Source organism: Acinonyx jubatus, chromosome B2, assembly GCF_027475565.1.
Source record: "Acinonyx jubatus isolate Ajub_Pintada_27869175 chromosome B2, VMU_Ajub_asm_v1.0, whole genome shotgun sequence".
NCBI classification, from domain to species: domain Eukaryota; kingdom Metazoa; phylum Chordata; class Mammalia; order Carnivora; family Felidae; genus Acinonyx; species Acinonyx jubatus.
The window spans coordinates 128617456-128641995 of NC_069385.1; the positions used below are offsets into that span (position 1 = coordinate 128617456).

The 24540-nt window shown below is 39.5% G+C and overlaps 1 protein-coding gene across 2 annotated transcripts in view; it reads right to left on the minus strand.

Moving 5' to 3' along the window:
- SSR1 (signal sequence receptor subunit 1) overlaps positions 1 to 18984 on the minus strand; it is a 40000-nt gene extending 21016 nt beyond the window's left edge. Inside the window, exons 1-7 of one of the 2 annotated variants that reach the window (XM_015087000.3) lie at positions 18814 to 18984; positions 16008 to 16120; positions 12142 to 12229; positions 10594 to 10856; positions 8838 to 8914; positions 7982 to 8060; positions 4911 to 5004 (exon numbers count right to left, since the gene is read on the minus strand). In XM_015087000.3, the coding sequence (XP_014942486.2) occupies positions 4911 to 5004; positions 7982 to 8060; positions 8838 to 8914; positions 10594 to 10856; positions 12142 to 12229; positions 16008 to 16120; positions 18814 to 18892 (793 nt within the window). In that variant the 5' untranslated portion in view covers positions 18893 to 18984. The remainder of the gene's footprint in view (positions 1 to 4910; positions 5005 to 7981; positions 8061 to 8837; positions 8915 to 10593; positions 10857 to 12141; positions 12230 to 16007; positions 16121 to 18813) is intronic. The other variant, XM_015087001.3, reaches the window with a different exon arrangement.
- Between the last annotated feature and the right edge of the window lie 5556 nt (positions 18985 to 24540).

Below are 24540 nucleotides of genomic sequence, written 5' to 3' on the forward strand. Positions count from 1 at the left end.
AACCAGCTATAAAAGGTATTTTTGAAACAACTGAAGAAATTTCAACATGATTATTAATAAAGTAATTCATAATTCTTTAAATGTGATGTTATTTCTGTCAGGAAAAGGTTATTTCTTTGCAAATTGAAATTTTTTTTGAGGTAGTGTGTGTCACTGTATCTGTATAGAAAACAAACAAACAAAAAAACAACCTGCACTCTAAAAGGGCAAATAATTGGGATGCCCTGGGCTGGCTCAGTCAGAAGAGCATGCAATTCTTGATCTGAGTCGTGAGTGCAAGTCTCATGTTGGGTGCAGAAATTAGTAAACAAACAAACAAAACCCCCCAAAACAACAATGAAAACTTAAAAAAAAAAAAACACTAAAAAGGGTTATTTTTGTTTTTAGAAATAAATAATAAAAGAAAAAGAGAAGGAATAATACAAGTGTCTTTTGGTAGTAAGACGTGGTCCTAAAACAAACTCAGCTGGACAATCAGATTTTGAGGAAGAAAGATAAGTACTAAAAAATATTTAGTGACTTTAACTCTACCCACCTTTTTAATTTTTATTTATATATTTATTTTTAATATTTTTTTCTAATGTTTATTTTTTAGAAAAAGAGAGAGAAAAAACATGCACAAGCAGTGGGGGGGCAAAGAGAGAAGCAGACACAGAATCCAGAGCAGGCTCCAGCCTCTGAGCTGTCAGCACAGTTGGGGCTTGAACTCACAAACCGTGAGATCATGAGCTGAAGTTCGATGCTTAACTGAGCCACCTCGACGTCCCAACTCTACCCATCTTTGAGTATTAAGTCTTCCTGAAAAAGTACGTGGGCTTCAGAATGAGACAAATCCAGCTGTGGATCTTGGCAGGTTACTTTTCCTCAGTAACAGTGTCTCATCAGTAAATAGAGGGATAGCACCTCACCTTGCAGAGTGAATGCCCAGTACAAGGAGGCACTCAACAGTTCAATTCTCTCCTTCAACAAGGTTTCCCTAGATTCTAATATGGTCCTCTTTCCTAACTTGTAAGTTGTCCATACCATGTAACTCCTTCTAGCACATATCATATACTACCTTGGATTACTCAAATATTTCATACGTGTGCTTTATTTTCAAGTAGAAATGTAAACTTCTGAAAAAACAGTAATATTCTTTTCAACATACCACTCATGACCTAGCAGAGTATTGTGAAAGACTAAATACTTGACACTTGCTGATTAAAATACAATTATCAATGATTTGAAGTATAATCATTCCCAGCTTTAAAGCTCATGAATAATAATGTCAGGAAGAAAGATATTATAAAACTAACTCTCCCAATCTATTTGTCATGAAAGAATTCTTTTGGAGAGGTGGCTCCACAGCTGTTATGGTGACTTTAGTTTTTAATTATAACTTTTAATACTTTCAAATTAGTTTCAGCTAATTCCATGTAAGACACTTAAAATTTAATTACTTTTGAAGAGCCTGTATTTTAACATACCAGACTTTACAAGTAATTCTGATGCATTATAAAGATACCACAGTCTACTGTACAACCCAATTCCATCTTTTGCTATAACGAACGTCAGGATAATGGGGAAAATTTGTCCTTAAAGAGAAAAGATTATCTAAAGATTTATTTAAATTTAAAGACATTATTTCATGGGACCTCAGCTACCACCTATGCTATATATTCAATGACTTCAAATCTTTTTTCTAAGACTTTATTTTCAAGTTTACTCATTTTTGAGAGGGGGAGGGAGGCGAGGAGGGTGAAGGGGGCAAGGGGGGGCGAGGGGGGGATGAGGGGGGGGATCGGGGGGGGGGGACGAGGGAGAGATGAGGGGGAGACGAGGGGGATGAGAGGGAGAGGGAGAGGGAGACGAGAGGGAGAGGGAGGAAGAGGGAATCCCAAGCAGGCTCAGCACTCTCAGTGCTGAGCCTGTTGCAGGGCTTGAACTCAGGAACCATGAGATCATGGCCTGAGCAGAAATCAGGAGTAGAATGTTTAACAGACTGAGCCACCCAGGCACCTGTCTTAAGATTTTTAAGTAATCTCTACACCCAACATGAGGCTCAAACTTACAACCCTGAGATCAAGAGCTGCATGCTCCACCTATTGAGCCAGCCAGGCACCCATCAACATCTCCAAATCTTGATCCACCTGTGCTCTAAATACAACTTTCAAATAGCTTACTGGATATCCTTATCTTGGCTTTCACACTCAACAGATCTAGTTCCAACTCCTCACCCCTCATGTATGTTCGCTGCTCTTCCTATATTCCCTAACATTAATGGGATCATCTTCCACCCAGATGCCTAAAACTCACAAGTACTTTTTCCTCCTTCCTCCCTAAAACATCCAAAAAGTCACCCAAAGGCCAATTCCCTCCAATTCTGAAATATCTTTCCAGTTTATTTTACTCTGCATCACTACTGCTTTAGCTTAGGCCCTAAGGATTTCTCAGATGTTTTACGGAATTCACCTAACCGGTATCCCTATTTCTAGTAGTTCCTGCTTGCTAAACTATACACCACAAAACTATTACAATTTCTTTTAAAAATATAAATGTTTATTTCTCTGCTTCAAAGTATCTGATGGCTGCCTTTTACCAAGAAGAAAAGCCAAATCCTTGGCATAGCACATAAAACTCTGAAGATTCCTTCTCATCTAACTCAAGACTCTGGTTGGTCAAAAGTCAACTTTTATGAATGATTCTCCTATTTTCTCCTAGAGAATGAAAGCCCCTCCGATGCTGTTACTTTGTACCCACTTTTAATAAAGCACCTACCCTACCATAATTATGTTTCAATAGAGAACGTTCCCTGAAAGTAATACACATGAAAACAATTCAATTTGTAAATCCAGGAAGGACACAAATAGCTCATTCACAAAAAAAATAATAAGTGGCTATATACGTATAAAGAAGTCAAATCTTACTTTTTAATTTTTATTAATTTTTTTAATGTTTATTTATCATTTTTGAGAGAGAGAGAGAGAGAGAGAGAGAGAGCGCGTGCGAGAGCGAGCAGGGAGGGGCAGAGAGAGAGAGGGAGACACAGAATCTGAAGCAGGTTCCAGGCTCTGAGCTGTTAGCACAAAGCCTGATGCAGGGCTCGAACTCACTAACTGTGAGATCATGACCTGAGCCGAAGTCAGACGCTTAACCGACTGAGCCACCCAGGTGCCCCTCAAATCTCATTCTTAATTGTCAATGAAAAACAATGATCCCATTTTGTATCATACCACCAGATTAAAACATTTGATAATATTTAATGCCTGAGAAAGACTCGTGAGAGTAGAGAAGAAACAGGCAATGTTGTACACTGCTGAGAACATAAACGGACGCTATCTTTTGGGAGGGAAAGAGCTTTTTCCATTAAAAAAAATGTATATAATAATCTTAGGCCTAACTATTCTACTTTTAAGGAATTATCTATCCCAGATAGCGGGGTCGGTGAAAGGAGAAGAGGGTCAAAAGGCACAAACTTTCAGCTTTATAAAATAAGTTATGGGGGTATAATGGATACCATGGTGTCTATAGTTGTTAATACTGTATTGTATATTTAAACATCTTAAAAGTTCTTATCACAAGAAAAAAAAGACTTTTAACTGTGTGGGGCCAGTAACAAGACTTACTGTGATCATTTCACAATATATACAAATAGTGAATCACTACATTGTACATCTGAATCTAATATAATGTTGTATGTCAATTACCTCAATTTAAAAAAAATGATAAATTATCCCATAAATTTATATAAAAATATTCATTATAGTTTTAAATTAAGAATGAAAATCTGGAATTAAAACATCCTTCAACAGAGAACAAGTTTAATTTATCATGACACATTTATATAAAGGAATACTATCCAGCTGTTAAAAACAATGAGGTAAATAAATATCATAAAAAAAATATCCAACATACGAAAACTTGGGATTCTAGTACAGTGCACGTAGCATTATGCCATCTGTGTACAATATTCACAGAAACAATAGCCATATGCACTGGTAAATGTACAGAAAATACTTAGAATAACAATTACTTGTAGAAAAAGAAAAAGAAATTAGTGGAGTGAGAAGGTGATCTCAGTTTTTCATTCTGTACTGTTTTTGTTTTGTTTTAATTTCTTAAGTTTATTTATTTTGAAAGAACGTGAGCAGGGTAGGGGCACAGGAGGGTGGGGAGAGAGAGAATCCCAAGCAGGCTCCACACTGCAGGGCCCGATGTGAAGCTCAAACTCACCAACCGTGAGATCATGAGCAGAGCCGAAATCAAGAGTCAGATGCTTAACCAACTGAGCCACCCAGATGCCCCTATTATTATAATGTTCTTAATATGAAGCCATACTACTTTTACAATAAATTTTTTTTAAAAGCCCATTTACAGCTGAAGAAAAAATATCTATAAAGATTAATATTTTAACTAATTGCATATGTGATAAAGCTGAAATATGTTAGGTAAACCACCAAGCAATATTTTAGGTTTATTCTTTCAAACTGCAGTGGGTAGTTAGTTTTTCTAATAAATATAGTGCTATAAAAAACTGTTCCATTACTCATTAAATGTACTGTATTCATATGCTATACAACCTCCCCAAAACTATACATAGCAAACACCATTAAAAAAATTAATTGCCTCACCTCTTCTACTCTGCACTGAAGCAACAGAAAAAAAGAGATAGGAAAAGATTAGGAATACAGAGAATTCACACATTTGTAGATTAAACTGCAGATATGGAAGCATTCTAAATTAAAGCATAAAAATACTACTCAGAAAAAAAATTTTTAAGTGTTTACTAATCATATTATACTAGATTCTATACAAGCAATGGAAAAAATGAGTGTTAAGTAGAACTGACCAAGTGTTTTTAAATCTAAAATACTTAATTTGATTTCCATTTAAGAGAAAAAACTTCCAGCCACATTTATAAGAGTACTTACTGATCTGATTCAAAGTTTCCTGAGGAATCCAACTCATGTCAACATCATTCTGACTTGATGTACCCATTTCTACCTTCTGTATGGGTCTCTTGCGCTAAAAAAGCATAAAAACATCATTTTAAAGAAGTTCTATTATGTTGTTCACAGTAATTTTAAAAAGACCTATTAAGTTACCTAATTTATATACCTTAAACAAATAGTTTTAAAAACATACCCTTACTTAAGTATTTTATTAATTAAAAGAGAAAACTCATGTCTAACACTAATTATAAAGAATAAACAATAAGGGGGGGGGGGGCTTGGGTGGCTCAATGGGTTAAGTGTTTGACTTCGGCTCAGGTCACAATCGCAGTTTGTGAGTTCAAGCCCTGCACAGGGCTCTCTGCTGTCAGCACAGAGCCCTCTTCAGATCCTGTCTCCCTCTCACTCTGCCCCTCCTCCGCCCATGTGTGTGTGTACACTCTCTCAAAAATAAATAAAACATTAAAAAAAAAAAAGAAGAAATTATAAGTAATAAATCTTTGCAACAGTTATTCGTTTTCAGGTTTTAAAGACCTTTTCCTCTGCTATAAAGCTTCATATGTTGTTATACAACTGGTGGACCAAGCAAGAACTTCTATTTATACAATTTTTCTTTCTCTTTGGGAAACGAACTTTAAAGAATAAGTTTTCTACATCAAACAAAATTCAAGATAATTACTAAAACATTCAATGTAGGCAGGCAGATTGCTGCATTGTTACCTACACACACTTTTTAAACAGACAGCACAGGTAAAACAAAACAAGAACATAAAATTTCATTTAAGCCAACAACAACCTCAAACTTTGTCCCTGGAGTACTTGCAGCAAAACTGTTTGGAAGAAAGTGATTCAATTCCTTCTTTAGTCTTGCTCTTAAAACAAACAAAAAAACCTAGCCATTTACATAAGAGTATTAGTTATACAGTCCAGAAACCAGACTATACACACAGAAAGGTAACTAAAAAATGGCTTCATCCAAATAAAAAAAAAAAAATTAAAGATGCCATTATACCTAATACACAAATTTATAGCAAAAATGCTATCATGAAAACGTGGGAAAGAAAGTTATGGAAATTAACACTTGAGCACTAAGTATTTCTCTTTAAAACAAAAACAAAAACTTCTTTTTAACATTTATTCATTTTTGAGAGACAGAGAGACAGGGTGTGGGCAGAGGAGGGCAGAGAGAGAGAGGGAGACAGAATCTGAAGCAGGCTCCAGGCTGAGCTGTCAGCACACAGCCCAGCGTGAGCTGTGCTCTCATGAACCGTGAGATCATGACCTGAGCTGAAGTCAGGTGCTTAACTGACTGAGCCACCCAGGGGCCCCATCTCTTTTTTTTAAAGTTTATTTATTTGAGAGAGCGAGAGCTCACAGGAGGGGCAAAGAGAGAGGGAGAGAGAGAAAATCCCAAGCAGGTTCTACATGGCCAACATGGAGCTCAACATGGAGCTCAAACTCTTAAAACCACGAGATCATGACCTGAGCTGAAATCAAGAGTCAGACGCTTAACCGACGAGCCACCCAGGTGCCCTGTGTATTTCTCTTCTATTTTTTATCCTAAATGTTTGTTTTGGGGGGGAGGGGGGAAGAGGCAGATAGAGGAGGAGACAGAGATTCCAAAGCAGGCACCGCGTCCGACACAGTACCCACAACCATGAGATCATGACCTGAGCCAAGCTTAACCAAATGAGTCACCCAGGTGCCCTCCAAGTATTTCTTTTATTTTTTTTATTATTTTTAAAATAAAGAACATTTTTTTTTTTCAAGTTTATTCACTAAGAGAGAAAACGTGTGTGTCGGAGTGTACAAGTAGGGGAGGGACAGAGAGAAGAAGAGACAGAACCCGAAGCAGGCTCTGTGCCATAAGCTCAGATGCTTGATGCGGGGTTCGAACTCATGAACCGTGAGATTGTGACCTGAGCCGAGATCAAGTTGGTCGCTTAACTGACTGCATCACCCAGGCGCCCCAGTATTTCTTTTAAAGAGCAAGTACTTACTGTCTCTGACACAAATCGTGTTATACTTTCCATTGAGAGCAATAATATGGGTTGCTCTGGTTTTTTGCAGGGAGGACAGGGAGCTAAAGATACAGTGATGGAATTAGCTACCGTATCCAGAGAAAGAGAAACCAAGATTATAGCAGGCGCTTCAGTGTTGCCACTTTAGTACCTTAACAAGAAAGCAGAAGCTAGACAGAATACAGCCAAATTCATTCTTCCTTTTTCAAGTGAAGACTTAGGTAATTGCTATCCTTACAGTTAAGAGTATTAAAGCAAATCTAAAATCTGTGTTGCTCACAAGTAACAAATCCATGAAAAAGCATAGTAAACAGAACAATGAAATCTTACTGAGTTTAAAGAATAAAATTCTAGCACGATTTAGAATTACAATAAGAAGGTAAAGATCATTCTGGAGGGTGTAGCCAAAGATGCTAATTGTATGTATATGAAAGTCTAAACAAATCAGTCACATATCCAAGGTCTCATCTTCAGTTTATTTTTTTTTAATGTTTATTTTGAGACAGAAAAAGAGAGAGGGCACATGTGAGCAGGGGAGGGACAGAAAGGGAGACAGAGAGAATTCCGAGCAGGCTCTACCAGTGCAGAGCCAGACATGGGGCTCAATCTCATGAAGAACCATGAGATGGTAACCTGAGCCAAAATCAAGAGTCGGACACTTAAATGAGCCACCCAGGTGCCCCAGTTTTATTTTAAAAAGGTACAACAGGGATGCCTGGGTGGTTCAGTTGGTTAAGCACCTGACTCTTGATCTCAGCTCAGGTCATAGTTTTTGAGTTCGAGCCCCACATCGGGCTCTGTGCTGATAGTGCAGAGCCTGCCTGGGATTCTCTCTCTCCTGTTGTCTCTCGGCCCCTCCCCCACTCATGCTTGCTCTCAAAAAATAAACAATAAAAATTTTTTTAAGGTGCAACAAACCTGTAAATACACAAACTTAGAATGATAGCAAGAAGCCACAAATAACTAGAATATGCTCAGTATATAACAACTTTTGATGTATGACTGTAAGAGTCATTCATCTAGAATTACCTTTCTAGATTCTAGGAGTTGATGAAGGCCAACAACCACCAACAGCCCAAGACCAGCAAGGAACATATACATAAAGATTCTGATATAAAAGGAGAAAAAACAAACTGGCTTTAATTCATAAGAAACACAACTAATTAAAACTAGAATTCTGCTTTACCTCAAACAATAGCACAACTAATTACAGTTGTAATTCTAACACAATATAAGTTTTCCAAATAACTTATGGGGCAAAGGAAGAAAATATTTTATATTCAATTTATATCTAGGTAGTAAGTTCCACAAATTTACTTTTATCTTTAAGAACAATTAGTCAAAAAAAAAACCCAAGTATCTGATCTAAAATAAATAAAATTACTTTATTATTTGTCATACTCAAGCTCAAGCTCAGTTAGTTAATATTAGCTTTTGTCTCCCTCAAATATTATTTCGCATAATTTGATTTAAAAATTGCTTTTGCTCAATTACATATATGTATATGGTATAAATGACTCATCATTGTTCATGAAGAACACAGTTTCCAAGATAATAACATCTTCTAATTTATATTTTTAATAGCAATTTAAGAGGTATGTAACTTAGATGAGGCTGGTGATCAGCTTATGAGCATGGGGTAGAAAAGAATTTAGGAGAGGGGATGTTCAGAAAGCAGCTATCTTTTTTAAAAGTTTTTTTTTTTTTTTTTATCAGTTTCAACCATCCTTCCTCTCTGTTAATAGTTATAAGAACCACCTAAGATATAGATTTCACAAAATTTATAGGTCCATTTTCACTATTAAAACAAATGTTGACAGGAGCAAGCTTTCCAGGCCTGACATGTGAGATCAAGATCTACCTACACATTGCAACTTTCACTTACGTTTCTCCATCTAATCCATCCTCTCTTTCAATAATCGTAACTGTTTGATTGAAGACAGCGTCTTGGAATACATTGCCCTATTAATAAAATAAATCACAAAAATGTGAAATTCATTGAAAAAATAAAAGGTTGTACAATTTCTTAGAAGAATCCCCAACAGATAAAGAAACAGCTTTCTCATCACATAGCTCAATGTCAGAGACTCAACATTATATTACTTTCTTCTACAAAATAAAAAACCTTGCTAAAGTTGTCCTCCACTTTCATGAGGGCAGAGAAGGGGAAAGGTGTGAGAAAACAGGGAAGTAAAGTAAAAAGGAGACAAATGTGCACAAAGAAAAAAAAACCCCACAGAACACCCATTAACTAGAAGCCATAACTTCTGTTGTACAGAATCCTCCAAAGAAGGGAACAGCATGAAAATGTAGAGTAGCGGATTTTAAGAACTAGATTTGAACTGAAGTCAAATCCATGCTCTAAATTCACAATGAACTGGAAATCAATTTACAATAAACATGATCTGCAGTATCAAAGCATGTTTATATTGTGGTCTTGGAATAATTTTGTCAGTTTCACACTTCAGTTTTCAAATTCATCATAGTCACTGGGACAATACTTAGATGTTTTCAGCATTTGATGCTTCACAACAAGGCATTACTTTCTCAAAACTGTCACTTATTGCTAAACTGTAATTATTCAAGTTTTACTTCAAGATCTTTCCATCCACATTGCTCCAATGACAATTCCAGCAATCAGAATACATTGAGGATACAAACTAACATTCAAACTGGAACTGAAACTATGTACATGTGTGCTCAAAAACAAGACAAAATATATAATTATTCAAACTGTTTAACTATGAAGTTGAGGAAGCTTAATACATTATTTTGAAGGATGAAAAACCCTTCCCATTAAGTAATTTAAAGAAAAACAGAAAACTTAATGGCAGCATGAGAAATTGATCTCAGACATGAGTGACACTATGCGATGAAAAGGTTGAGTAAGCTTCCAGGAGAGGATGAAATTTCCCACTTTGAAAACTTTGAGAAGGGAATGGTTTAGATGTGCTCTCATCTAAAGGATATAATAGTTGGCACCTAGAAGTCAACTCTCAGCAGTAAAATTCTAGTGGCCTTCTCTCATTAATTCTTTGGATATACAATGTGTATATTAAAAACCACAAAAAAGACAACAGAGCATATTAGACTATTTGGTTCTCATAAACCATAAACCTCACTGCTCTAACTATCCTAAAAATATTTGGTTATGTTTTTATCTATGAGGGTATAAAATGATGGAAAAACAGTTACAGAAAGACCTTCACTTACAAATAAAAGCAGTAAAATGGGCAAAATGCAAGCAATAAAAGGAAGTACAAAATAGATTTCTTAACACATATTAACATCTGAATACGAAGCAGACTCCACTGTGTGGCTTACTGCTCCTTTTCCTTTTAACATCTAGCTCAAGTCACATCCACTTTCATACTACAGCACTTTACACCCATCCCTCACTATGTATCATTTATAAATGCTGTGATATCACCTGTTTACATCCATCTGCCTCCACTGGATTCTAGACTTGAAGACAAACATGTGTAATTTATTTTTGCCTCCCTCTTGCCCATCACAGTTTCAACTACAAAACAGGCACTTAGATGAATAAGAGTATTCATTAAACAATGTCAACTGTCCTCCTCCATCTCTAACTTAAAAAAAAAAAAAAAAAAAAAAAAAAAAGGTTTAGAAGGCCTTACGTTCAGATCTTTGTAGTTTAGATTGATGACTAGACCAAAGGGTCGTCCACCCATGGGCTCTGCAGGAATGAAGGAGTACTCAAAAGTCGCCTGTCTCTGGGGCGGTACTACAGTGTTCAGAGGAAGAGCTGTGAAATTCTGGATATAAAACTGGTAGTCCTGAGGATAACGGAACGAGGCATCTAAAGACTCAACGATAAAATCTTCTGTACCCTTGTTTGTAAAGCCTACTAGGAATTTCACAATGTTATTTGCTGGAAAATCTAAGAAACAAAAAAAGAAACCAGAAGATTAGAAAACATTCAAAGGACACGAAGAGACATTATAAGGATCTGGGCACCCTCTCCTACACGTGGACCTGGTTTCAGAATCTTTTTTAGTAGCTCACTCCAGCCCCCCTACTAACTAGTAACAGATTACAGTTGATGTATAAACTGCAACCCTTGTCTGTGCTCCAGCGTTCCAACTTAAGAACTGAATGGAGTATCTCAATGTCAGACTACATCACTTGCACATCATGTGGTCTAAGAAAGAGATGCGTACTTTTAGCAGTTAAGATTATGCTGCCGTGTGACTATCTGTCTTGAAATCACCTTCAACTCAGTATCTATTATCTGTGCAAATAACAGAAGAATGACAGAAAGACAGGCCTAAGAGATTCACCTGAAAATTGTAGTATCTGTTAAAATACTGAGAAAAAAACAAAAACGAACCAGGTAACCCATATCCACTTTGAGCAATCACTCAAAACACAAATTTGAAGGTGAGACCCCAGGAGACAGCTACAAAAAAAGGAGAAGGGGGGAATCTCTTATTCATATCATACCTATTGGAGGCATAAAATTGGAATGTAGGTGAGAATAAAACAAAACTTGAGAAGACCAAGATAATTAATAATTTCAAAAAAGAAGTCTTCAATGATTACATTGTGGTCTACAGAGCTGAGTTTCACCCAGTTTAGCAGAGGCTTTGGGACAGACAAATCTGGGTCTGTCTTCACAATCTATTTACCAGCTGAGTCATCCTGGACAAGTTCCTCACCTCTCTAGACTCTCTACTGAACAGTAGTAACTATCCTCATATGGATTAAATAATACACACAAAGTACTGAGAACAGTGTCTGCCATATAGCCCTCAATAAACCTAAGACATTATATGTATTTTCTTTTATTGAAACCTAGGCTCTAATCAAGGCCTAATAGTACAGATTTAATATTTCACTAATATTTACACTCAAGATATGAGTTAGTTTACTGTGGCAGTTTGAAAAAAGTTTTAAAACAGTAGCTTTCAAAAGGACATTTAACTTCTAGTTAAAATGGATAGTATTTATTTTCCCCCTTAGTTTAAATGCCAAGAATACTACCTTACAGATATGGCTATTCACACATATAGGAAAACTTGTTTGGAAATATGTATTTACATACTTATTTGTAATCTAAGAGAGGAAAATAATAAAGATCTTAAGCATCTCTGCTTCCCAAATAAAGTGAGCTTGTCATCTGAAAAATTCCTATGTCTGAATTAAAACTAACATTTCTCTATTACCTTCTCCTTTCACAAACAAGATTGTTGTATCTGCACTTGGTGAAGCTTCAGGTTCGCCAGATACATCTTCTTCTTCTTTATCTTCAGCCTAAGAAAAACAACATTAAAAAGTAATTATGGGGTAAAAATACATCATTAAAAAATTAAATAATGACTTTAAAAAAATGACTTCACTAGATTTAGCACAAAAGACTGCTTCTCTGAGGCTTTCTTGGGATTAGTAGTGAATGAATTTCAGTGTATCTCATCAGTTAAAATAAAATTTACATCTCAAAAAGTAAAGTGCATACCAATCCCCTGGAGATTTTATGCAGATCTGATATAACTCTAGGGAAAGCTGGAAATTCAGTATTTCTTTTTTTTCCCCCAAAATTTTTTTACATTTATTTATTTTTCAGAGACAGAGCATAAGCAGGGGAGGGGCAGAGAGAGGAAGACACACAAACAGAAGCAAGCTCCAGGCTCAGAGCTGTCAGCACAGCTTGTAGGGCTTGAGCTCACAAACTGCGAGATCATGACCTGAGCCAAAGTCATACTCTTAACTGACTGAGCCACCCAGGTGCCCCGGAAATTCTGTATTTCTAAAAGCACGCAGGAAATGCCAAGGCTTCACGTACTCAAACCACACTCCAAGCTTCAAGGTTCTAAAGCATGGGTTGGTAAACTTTGTAAAGTTTGAAAAAAGCTTAAAATGTGTCTGTCAAAGGAACATTTTACATTCTAGTTAAAACAAATAGTATTCATTTTCCCCCTTAATTTAAATACCAGGAATACTACCTTATAGGAAAAAGTCTCCAACTTAGTCTTCCCCAGCTACCTGCCCCATCCTCCCACAACATGGGTGGAGGAAACAATACTCTGAAAGTGGCACCAACCCATGGACCCAGATATCAAGTATTTTTGGCTTTGAGAACCATGAGGTCCCTCGGGCAACTACTCAACTCTGAGGCTGCAGCATAAACGCAGCCACAGACAATTATGTAAAAGAATAAAGACCACTAGACTTGGCCTGTAGCCCTTTTGTCAGACTTCTGTTCTCGAGCACCTTGTCCTCACCCTTGGAGTGATTTCTATCCTGATTAAGAGAACAATTTTCCTCTGAGAAGACATCACACAACTTGGTAAAAATGGTAAAGAAAAGAAAAGAAAGGAAAAGGGAAAAGAAAAGAAAAGGAAAAGAAGGATTATATTGGGATGATGGAAATGTCCTAAAAGTCAGAACTGCTCACCTTAGTATTTACTAAAGATCACTGAATTGCATGTTTAAAAGAGACTACCATGATACGTAAATTAGGTCTCAACAAAGGTGATAGAAAATATGAACTAATTTTAATTTACAATTTTAATCCTCAGTGCAGTCCTTCTCCAAGCATCAATAAGAATTACAAAGATAGTCATATTTGAAATATTCAGGCCCTTAATAAATTGAGATGCTTAAGGGTACCACTGTTTACTGGCATTTTGCCTTCCATTTATGTAAAACACTCTCTCCCCCAATAGACAGACGGCAAGGGCAAAGACTGTCTTACACTTTAAAAAAAATTCTCCACAGCCAGCTAGTACTCAAGAGAAGGCACTCAAAAATTTGTTTGATGACTATGCAATTGTATAATGTTATATTTTAAGTATCCTTAATGATACCACTAATTTAGTAAGAGTTAGTGAATTTCCACCTTTGAGAAAAGAGACCAGAGACAAGAAGGCAGGAACCCTAAAACTGTATTAAGGAGGAAAGGGTATGCTAGAGAAAGTTAAGACAAATCACCCTGAAGGTATGATTTAATGGGTTGTGGGATAAAAAGAAATGGAAGTAATAAGGCAAGAGCTTGAATCACTGAGCCATATCAAAACAGTAAATAATTTATGGAGGTGGGATGAATGCTAAAAGCTGAATTCCATTTTGGACATATAAAATCTGAGGTACTAAGGGGCGCATTGGTGGCTAGTTGATTGGGCTTCTGACTTCGGCTCAGGTCACAATTTCACGGTTTGTGGGTTGGAGCCCTGCATTGGGCTCTGTACTATCAGCTCAGAGCCTGGAGCCGGCTTCAGATTCTGTGTCTCCCTCTCTCTGCCCCTACCCTTGCTCACACTCTCTCTGTCTCTCTCTCTCTCAAAAATAAATAAATAAATATTTTAAAAAATAAATAAATAAATAAAATTTGAGGTACTGATGGAATATCCAGATGGTGCTAACTGGCAAAGAGCTGGAAATAAAGGTATGGAGTTCAGTAAGGTAAGTGGTTAGAGACAAGGTCTGAAGGTTGTCAGTTAAAGATGGTGTTGGTTGAAACCACAGGGGTTTTTTTAATGTTTATTTATTTATTTTTGAGAGTGCACGCACAAGTGGGGAGGGGCAGAGAGACAGGGAGGCAGAATGCGAAACAGGCTCTAGGGTCCAAGCTATCAGTGCAGAGCCCTACACAGTGCTCAAACCCACAAACCATGAGATCATGACCTAGGCCGAAGTTGGACGCTCAACCAACTGAGCCACCCAGGAGCCCTGAAACCACAGGTTTCATTAACATTATGGGGATAAGCAGGGGAGAGAAGATAGTGGAAAGACCAAGCAGCAGAAGATGGGCAGAGGAAACTAAAGGGGGAGGGTACCACAGAAGCCAACATGAAGGGACTGAAGAAAGGGATACTCTACTCTGCAAATGCTAAGAGTTTGAACAGGAAAACAATGAAAAACAGACCAGGAATTTCACAATTAGGTCAGTAGTGACTTAGCAAGAACAGTTTTACTAGATACATAGTAAAACTATACATTTACTCTTTCAAGAAATGTGCTGGTAAAGATAAAATGTGTACCAACTTAAAGTGGAGAATACAAAATGGAGTACGTAAGTACTGTATATGCATATACAGTTTGAAAGAATCAAGTCACTAAGAAGGATCAACGTGTGAAATTACAGAATAATACAAAATCCCACAGGACGACAGGGGGACAAGAACACAGGTGGTAGGGCTAGCCTTAGAAGACAGTAAAGACAACTAATTTTTAAGGAAAATGTAGAAAGAATGAGTGAGTAACATATTTAGAAGTAGAAAATTTGACAGCGTTTGCACCTGATAGCCTTCGCTTTCTGACACTGAAGGCAATGTGTTGCTAAGACTGTGAAGAGGACCAATTTTGGGGTTTAAAAGTAGTAAAGAAAAAAAAAAAATGTGTAGAATAAATTATAGTAGTCCAAGAGAGGAAATGAAATTAGCTAGAAGCATGCAGCAATAATCTTGATTTTAGCCTAACATTCTTACTGTCATACTATAATTTTAGAATAAGTCTCAGAACTAGAGGACTTTCAAGACATCTTCTCTAAACCCCTTCCTCTTCACAGGACACATTTTATATACTGTTTACTGCCTGCTCCTCACTTCCTGCCAGCAAAATACACACATACCGCCCCAAAAATAGAAACTCCACGATAGCAGAGAAAATATCTGGCCTATCCTCACACCAAGAACAGTGCCTAGCACATAGTAGGGACTCAGTAAATAGTTGCTTACTGAATGAAGGAAAGAAGAGGCAAATGAAATCCAGAGAGAAAAGCTACTCAAGGTCAAAAAGCTAAGTAGATGCATCCCAAATCTATCAACACTGGTCCAGTGTTATTCCCACTATACTATTACCCTCATAGACTCACAATCATATGATCTTTAATTGTTCTGTTTCATGTCTCCTTCCTTGTGCAAGAAAATATTTATAATCCATCCTCAATGACTGGCCCCATTCTCCCAACTTCAATCCACTTTGATCACATTTACAAGCCTCTAAAAGCAAGAATGTTAATATCAAATTTGTCTATAAAAGGATAAATTCTAGAAATGACATATACATGAGTTACATTGTATAGAACACTAACCAAATCTGTGGGTTCATCTTCTTCCACCTCTGCTTCATCATCTTCATCTTCAATTATTGAATCTTCTACCGTTTCTTCATCTTCTGTAAGATCTTGAGCCTCAGCTAATGAGCCTAACAATAAAATACAAACAAACAGTTAACCTTTACCCCTGGCAAACCAATGTTTTTTAATCCCAGGTATAGGCAACACACTTTCCCCCTTGGAGTAACTCAATCTCTCAGTTCACTTGAATGATGACAAATTACAATGCATCTAGATGATTCATGATTTTATCTTATTGACTGTCTTACCAACTATATGTTAATTTTAATGGGAAATGCTGTTTAATTTTAAAAAGCATCTAATTGTTAGGAAAATGAAGGTGAAACTAAAGATGGCTGGAGGCTCAAATAAAAAACTTGAAGCAAGTTTGTTTTAAAGAAGCTCCAGGAGGCTGAGTGGCTCAGTCGGTTGAGCCTCTCTTGATTTCAGATCAGGTCAGGATCCCAGGGTCGTGGGATCAAGCCTGAGATTCCTTCTCCCTCTGATCCTCTCCCCCGCTAGTGCTCTCATAAATACATACGTACGTACGTACGTACATACAAAGATAAATGTAAAAAGCTCCAAAATTTAATCCCTGTCATTAACCATACAAACAAAAACCCTGCTCAGGTCTAAAGGAAAATAGCACTCTCAATAACTAGGCAAGAAACATTTGTTATTAAATTTGACTACAGTTCTAACTTTTAGAACTTGATAGCATGTAATTTCAAGGAACATACATTTGTATGGCATCCATGGTAAAAACTAGCTTGCATAAAATGCATATGATTTAATGAAAACTGCACTGATAACTTCAGGGCTCATAGCCCTGAAAGCATGCATTTATTTCTGCATATACCTTCAAACATGTTCAAGTACTTTTTTATTTTCCCCACACTTAAAAATTACACATAACTGTAAGGCCAAGAAACTATAATTTTATAGACAAAAGTTCTCTAAGTAAGTCACATTCAATCTATCTCAGGCAAGACCTCAAAAAAGAATTCCCAAGTCCTAGTGATTCTTCCAACTTTCCTCAGAAAAAAATGATGATGTGGCAGTTCAGTAGAGGGAAAAATGTGGGAAAGGAAGCATATGTAGATGCTGCAATACCCAAGAAAAACAGTACGTACTAAGGACTATGCATTTTTTTTTCACTTCCTTTAGTTCTTACTGGTTAAGATTTATTTAAAATATTAAAGAACACTGATCCACACATTGCGAACACATTGTGAAAAATAGCTTCTACTGTTTGCTGAAGAAAGACTCAAATAGTGCATTCATAATTTACAAGTCATTTTCTAAAACCAGTAAGAAAAATACCTATGCTCACACAATTTTAAGCTGTACTTAAATTTCAAGACTTCTCAATATACATAATGAATTTGCACCCTACATTTCTGTAGATATTAATGCTAACCAGTAACAATCTTGTGCCTAAAAGTCTAGCCATTTTCAATTGGAAAAATGAAGAGAAAACATCCTTTGAAAGACCATTCCTCACAAAAAATGCTTAAAGATATCCAGTTGGCTTTAGATACTGAATTGATGTTTCTTAAAGACGAAAATGTTTTAAAATCTGAAAAAATACACCTAGATTCTAATCAAGTACAATCGTCTAATTTTCTTTAAAAAGCCAAGTGAGCACAGACCAGCAAGCCACTCATAAAGGAAAAGAATCCCTCTTTACACCCGCAAATGATTTCATTAACAGGTTTGGGTAATTCTCTCACTTGGTTTTCTATCCACTAAATAGAAGCCAGTCACCTCACTGTTCTTTGCAAAACCACTCATGGGTACCTGGCACTATCATTCATTTTGCCACACAGCTTGCCTGAACTCACAGAATGAAAGGAATTCTAGTAATCTTTTAGTCAGACTGAATTTTACAGATTAGAAAACTGAAGTTCCTGATAGAACCAGGGCAAAAAGCCAAGTTTCCACATCATTAATGTTCTAAGTGATTTCCATACCAGGTTAACTGTTGGAAAGAATAAGCCGAAATAAACGTATCGTGTCGAATTTGATTCCCCACCCCCCACCCCCAAGAGCAAAAGCGCTGTTTCCCACAGAACAAAAAACAGTTAACAGAAAAACGATACATAGGAGAAGAAAACCGAGGGCTCAAGTAATAGGAATTCCTCGTTCGGCCTGGGAGTAAGGGGTGGACAATGAAGGCGAACATGTGGAGTTCTTCTGAAATGAAGACTCCTGGTAACACGGACGGACCGAGTGCTGATAAACAGGGAGATGGCCAGAAAAGAAGATGCTCTAAGAGTTTAGGTGTGTAGAGACCAAGGGTTTCAGCAAATGAATGGAGGGCTCCCAGCGTGGAAGCTAAAGACACGTCAGCCCAGAGCGGATGGGGGTGGAGCGGAGGCGGCCAGAAGAAATACAACGGGCTGCAGAGCGCGCTCGGGGTGCAGCTGTGCCCACTGCCCCTTCGCCTCCTTCCCCCAAGCCGAGGACCCACCAACTCCGGCCACAGCTGCAGGCGCGGGTCCCGGGCCAGAGGAGAAGCCCAAGGCTGCGGGCGGCCACCAAGCAAGGTCGCCCGGCACTGCCCCGCGCTCCGCACGCAAGAGGCGGAGGCCCCAGCGGGACTCAGCCCGCGCGCGCTGAGACCCCCTACTACCGGCCGGGGGTCGGGGAAGGGGTAGGGAGAGGGTGGCGGGACGCACGCCGGACCCAGGAGCCGCTGCCGCCTCCAGCTTCAAACTTGCGGTCGGTGGCGTCTCGTCTCCTTCCCGGCCAAGACCCGCCACCTACTCCCTCGCCTCACCTCCAGGGCCGCCTCGGAGCAAGAGGGTGGCGGGAAACACAAGCAAGAGAAGCAGAAGCAGGCGAGAGAGGACTCTCATGGCGCGGCCGGTCCGGTAACCAGTCACCGCCCGCCAGTGCTCTCCGCGGCTCCGGCGGTAATGGCGTTACTCTTCATCCGGGCTCCAGCAGGGGGCGGGGCACGTATCACGCAAGGGCCCTCGCCACGCCCCCTCTTCTGGCCCAGGAACGCCGCCAACGTGGCTGCTTGGCTCGGAAAGGTGGGGAGCACGGGCAGCTCCAGGAGTCACGTGACGGGTTGCCGGCGGCCTCTGACGTTCCCGAGAAAGTCCGCCTCCCGCGTTAGACGCGGGCTGGCCACCAGTGGTTTGTTGCTCGCTCCACCCTGCTTGTCCGTTGGTCCCAATTAATTGCGTCGCACGTAGTTACTTCGTTTGGGTGACGTTCCGCCTGGTGCCCAGCAAGCGATAGTCTTCGTATAATTTTAAATTACAGTGCTACAAGGAACATGAAGTGCCCGTATGTGGCACTGAAAAGCAGAAATATGTTCTGTAATATATAATTGTTAAAAAAAAAAAACCAAAAAGCATTAAAATATACACTGAAAGATCTTGGACCCTATCTGCCCACAACCTCATCTATGGTTAAATAGTGACAGTTCTTAAATTCTTTTTTTTTTTTTTTTTGACAGTTCTTAAATTCTTACTTGACATTCCAGAATTATAAATCACCTACAACAGTGCCTGGCATATGGTAAACATTTGGTAAATATAAAATAGAGGCAGCAATGGCTGTTCAGTGTCCTTCAGTTTCCTCATCTAGTTGGGTTGTTACCAATAATCTGGTATTTCATGCAATTAAACAATGTGAATATGAAGTATTACTGGATTGAATCCGTGTGAGATGTCCTATAGATGATGAAACAAATAAGTTAACCTTTATTGCCTGCTTATTATTTACAATCACTATTTCCTAGAGCTGTGCTTTCATTATAATCTCAGTAATCTCTAAAAATCCCTATGAGCTGGATATTATTCACTGAGAAGAAAACGGAGACACGGAAGGGTTAGTAATTTACCCAGAGCTTAAAGGCTGGTCAATGGCAGATGCAAGATTTGAACCTGGCAGGCTGAGTCCAGATTCCTGCTCCATGGCCTAGGACCTTCTGCTGTTCTGCTCCTGCATTGGCTCTGCCAAGGCCTCTTTGCCCTGGGGCCCCTGTAAAAGCAGTTTGTGGCTGCTGTTGCCATTAATTCTGTCTACTAAAATCACAGCCTGACTGTGCTGAGCTCAAGCAGCTCAGCCCCACTCCACTCCACCAGGCCACCAGTGCCACTGCCGCCACTGCTGTTACAAAGAAAATCACAGGCCCAAAATGGCATCATTTAGGCCAAAACACCAAATCTGGACTTGATATGCTACTTAATTGCGGTGTCAACTTCCCCCAGAAATAGAGTCATAACCAGTCAGTCACGAATTTTCTGATCAGCATCAATGAGGCATCTAGTCACATGGGCCCTTTTCTATCTCCCAAAAGAAGGTAAGGTAATCAACCTAATAAGACACTCTGTCCTTCCCCCCTAAGGGCAGGTGACCAGGCCTGAAACAACCCTTTCTTTTCTTTTGCTAATAACTTCTGGCCCCACCCTCCTTCCTATAAAAACCTTCCCTTTTGTACAACTCCTTGGAGCTGCCCTCTACTTGCTAGGTGAAATGCTGCCCAATTCATGAGTCGCTTAAAAGAGCCAGTTAGATCTTCACATTTACTTGGTTCAGTTTTGGTTTTTTAACATGGCTAAGGCACCTGGCAGAAGTGAGGCACTCCCTGAGAGGGCATTCTCCCACTCTGCTGCTACCTCCATTTCTGTGCTCGGCTGCCAAAGCTGCCACTCTGCCAACGCCACCAAGGCCACTGTCAACACTTTGTGGCTGAACCTTGCGAGTACTCTACTGGCGCGGGAAGACTGTCCTTCCCAACCGTGAGGCAGCTTCTGTTCCCTGAGTTTCAAATCAGGCCTTTTCTGAGTTCCTGATGTGTGACAGGTTTCTGACAATCCTTCTATTTAACTTGCTGCTCTCTCCTCGTACCAGAATGAATCCAATGTGAGCCGTGTAAGGTATAGGCATTATGTACAGTACTCAAAATCACCTCTTGTCTCCTCACTGGACCAAGGATGTCTCACTGACTCTCATTTCCCTTCACAGGACTGATTTCCCATGAGGAGGATTCTCATTACAACTCAAACGAGATTCCTAGTAGGTCTGTCTCCAGTTCTCAGGACGTGTTTAGACAGTAGCCTGAACCGGTGAGGATAATCCACTTCAGTCTTAAACTAGGACTGCTACACCAGGTATTAAATGATTACTAATTGATTTTATTTGGGACTTGAACTTCAGGCAGCCAGCTACCTAATACTCATCAGAGACAAAGTGTGCCTATCCTAGAAGTGACTTATATGCAGAATTTAGGAAAAATAAAAACATACAAACAGAAAACAAAGAAACCTATGTGACTGCCCAGTTGGTATTAAAATAAAAAGTAGTTGGGGTGCCTGAGTGGCTCAGTGTTGAGCATCCAACTCTTGGTTTCTGTTCAGGTTATGGTCTCACAGTTTGTGAGTTCCAGCCCCGCCTTGGACTCCAAGCTGAGGGTGCAGAGCCTGCTTGGAATTCTCTGTCTCCCTCTCTCTGCCCCTCCCCTGCGAGCTCTCTATATCTCTCAAAATAAATAAACATCAAAAATAAAAAGTAGTTGCCTGTGGATCAGGGAAGTAAAATACTTACCCTGATCTTGGTGCTTACAAATCCTATGTTATGACCTACATTCTCCCAAGAATAAGCAGATTTCCCATAGTGCCCACCCAGAGCTCTCCCCCTTAGCTGGTTCCAATCCTTGATTTATGGAATTAAGAATCTATCTCCCTATTTAAGGGCACCTGGCTGGGTCAGTCAGTAGAGTATGTGTGACTCTTGATCTTGGGATTGTGAGTTTGAGCCCCATATTGGGTACTGAGATTACTTTAAAAATCTTAATTAAAAAAAAACAAAGAAAGAAAGAAAGTACTAATTTATTTAGGTCTTTCCAAATATTTCCCCACGTTCTCTTTTTCTCTCACCTCTGCACCTATCTGTCTGAAGATACTCATTTTCCAGGAATATACCACATCCTGGTTATTCTCTTCCTACAGCTCAGGCAGATCCACAGTTGATTTTCTCCTTTGGTCATTGTATTCCCTTAGAATTTGCAAAAGCAGAGCCTTCTCTTCCTCTGATTACTTAAGTGTTCCTTCAGCCTCTTTGGCAAATGGGCTCATTAAGCACCAGTTTTTGTTCTGTGTTATATTTCTCCAGGTTACCACATAGCTGAGGAACTTCCTCATGTCCCTTAAACTCTTGCTCAGCTGTTACCTTGAGGGCTTACCTTCACCTCCTAATTTAAAATTGCAACCCTCCAGCCTTCCCTCCCCCTCTCCCCCACTGCCTATTTCCTTCTCTCTATTCTTCACTCACAGTGCTTACTACCTTCAACACAATATATAGTTTATTATGTGTCTTGTCTTTAAACATCTTGAGGCCAGGGATCAGTGTGCCTAGGTGTCACATTTACAGAAGAGTACACTCTGTGATAACACAGAAAATATTTGTTGAATTTGTTATATTGTTACCAGTGACATCTGTTCTCCACAAATTTGCAACTGAAGTTTAATTGTAGGCTTAATAGGAAATGAAAAAACATCAAGCAAAAAAAATGGTGTGTTCATTACATGCAAGCAAAGACTTCACCTAGCAAGGGCTAAAGAAAAGAATTGGGCTTTTTGTGCTATACTTTACCTCTGAAAGAAATTCCTTATGAAAAGGGGACATGACAGGAAAAAGAAACAGAAAATAAGGAAAGCTTTCGTAGGAGTTGTGGCTCTGGGGCACCTGGGTGGCTCAGTTAGTTAAGCGTCTGACTTCGGCTCAGGTCGTGATCTCACAGTTTGTGGGTTTGAGCCCCACATCGGGCTCTGTGCTGACAGCCCAGAGCCTGAAGCCTGCTTCAGATTCTGTGTCTGCCCCTCTCTCTGCCTTTCCCCTGCTCATGCTCTCTCTCAAAAATAAACATTTAAAATACACACACACACACACACACACACACACACACACACACACACACACAAAGAAGTCATGGCTCTCCAAGCTCTCCTAACTTAGGAGGAGGTCCTACATTCTCTCCCGGCTGCTCTTCCCATCTGGTTCTCTTTCTGCACAATTCACAGACCTCCCCAGCTCATATTGCCTTGAAAAGAATGGACAGACAAAAGCATAATCACCTGATCATTGTCCACAAAACCCTCCACTTATGTCCTTCTGTACACCTAGGCTCTGCCCTTCTTTCTGTTACAACAAAAATATTTATAGGCCCACCAAGGGCATCCACCATTTGTGGTACACATCCTATCCCCTGCTCAAAAACGTGTATTTCAAAGATAGCCCTCTCTTTTCTACCTCATAATACATTTCTACTTCTCCAATCCATTGCTCCCATGAACATACAAATATACGGTAATATCGCCCAAGTTAAAAAACAAAACTCCCTGTGGTCCCTGTTCCCCTTCAGCAACAGCCTCATTTCCCTGCTTTCTGACATAGTAAAACTTCACTAGCTCACCTTTCAACTTTCTTCACCTATTCCAACTGGACTTTTTCTTTTCAACAGTAAAACATCTCCATCTTGCTAAACCCCAAAGTCCTCATCTGAGCCCCGTTCCCCGCTTCTTTCACACTTGTTTCTCTAGACTCAGTGACAACCTTACTCTCCTAGTTCTCTTTCCACCTCACCGGCCCCTCCTCCTCTGCCTGGCTCCTAAATGTAAGCCTGTTGGAATGGATCTACTATGTAAGGCTGGAAGACTCACCAGCTCACATTCTGGGAGAGGGCCTGGAGGACACTCCATCTACCAAAGCAATGAGGAATGCAGAGGCAAGAAGGGTTCCAGCCTCACTGAGGCCAGTGGTGGGTTGTCCTCTGTAGCCCAGGCTGAGGGTAAAGGATGTTGTTACAGAACTGGGCTGATAGCAATGAGGATGAGTGGATGAGAACAAAGACCAGATGGCACCCCTTAACCATCCAACAGGGTGGGCTCAGTTATCACTGTCACCATGAGCTGCAAAGTCTGATAGGGAGAGGACTGGAGAACGAGCAGGAGGAGTAACCTGGAGAGAGCCACGGCAATGGTTAATAAGATACGTGGGCACTCAACTTAGTGTTAATTTATACAATTAAAGAAATCAAGAAAGATTGGGAGGGTGTTGAGGGCAGTCACCCAGGAAAAAGTCATGGTCCCCTCCTCAGCTGCGCCTGAGCTGGTTCTCAATTCCAGAACCCAGTAACTGCAGAGAAGCCAGGGTACTATGATGGGGAGTCCTGAAACCCCACAATAGTTGCCATTCAGTTGTGAATCCCCCATCCTTCTTCAAAGGATGGACATTTACTCACAGTAATCACGCATTGAGGAAAGGGGAACACCCAGGCCTTTGGAGGATTCTTGGACACAAGGTCTGAACTGATGTTATATCCAGGATCTAACATGCCAACATGGCCCCCTTTTAGAGTAGGAGTATAAAGGAGCCAGGCAATAAATGGAGTCTCATCCTGGGTCCAGCCAACAGTGGATTCTTCAGGTTATCAGACCCACCATATCTGGTCCCTGGAAGTACAGATGGAATGGACATACTTGGTGGTTGA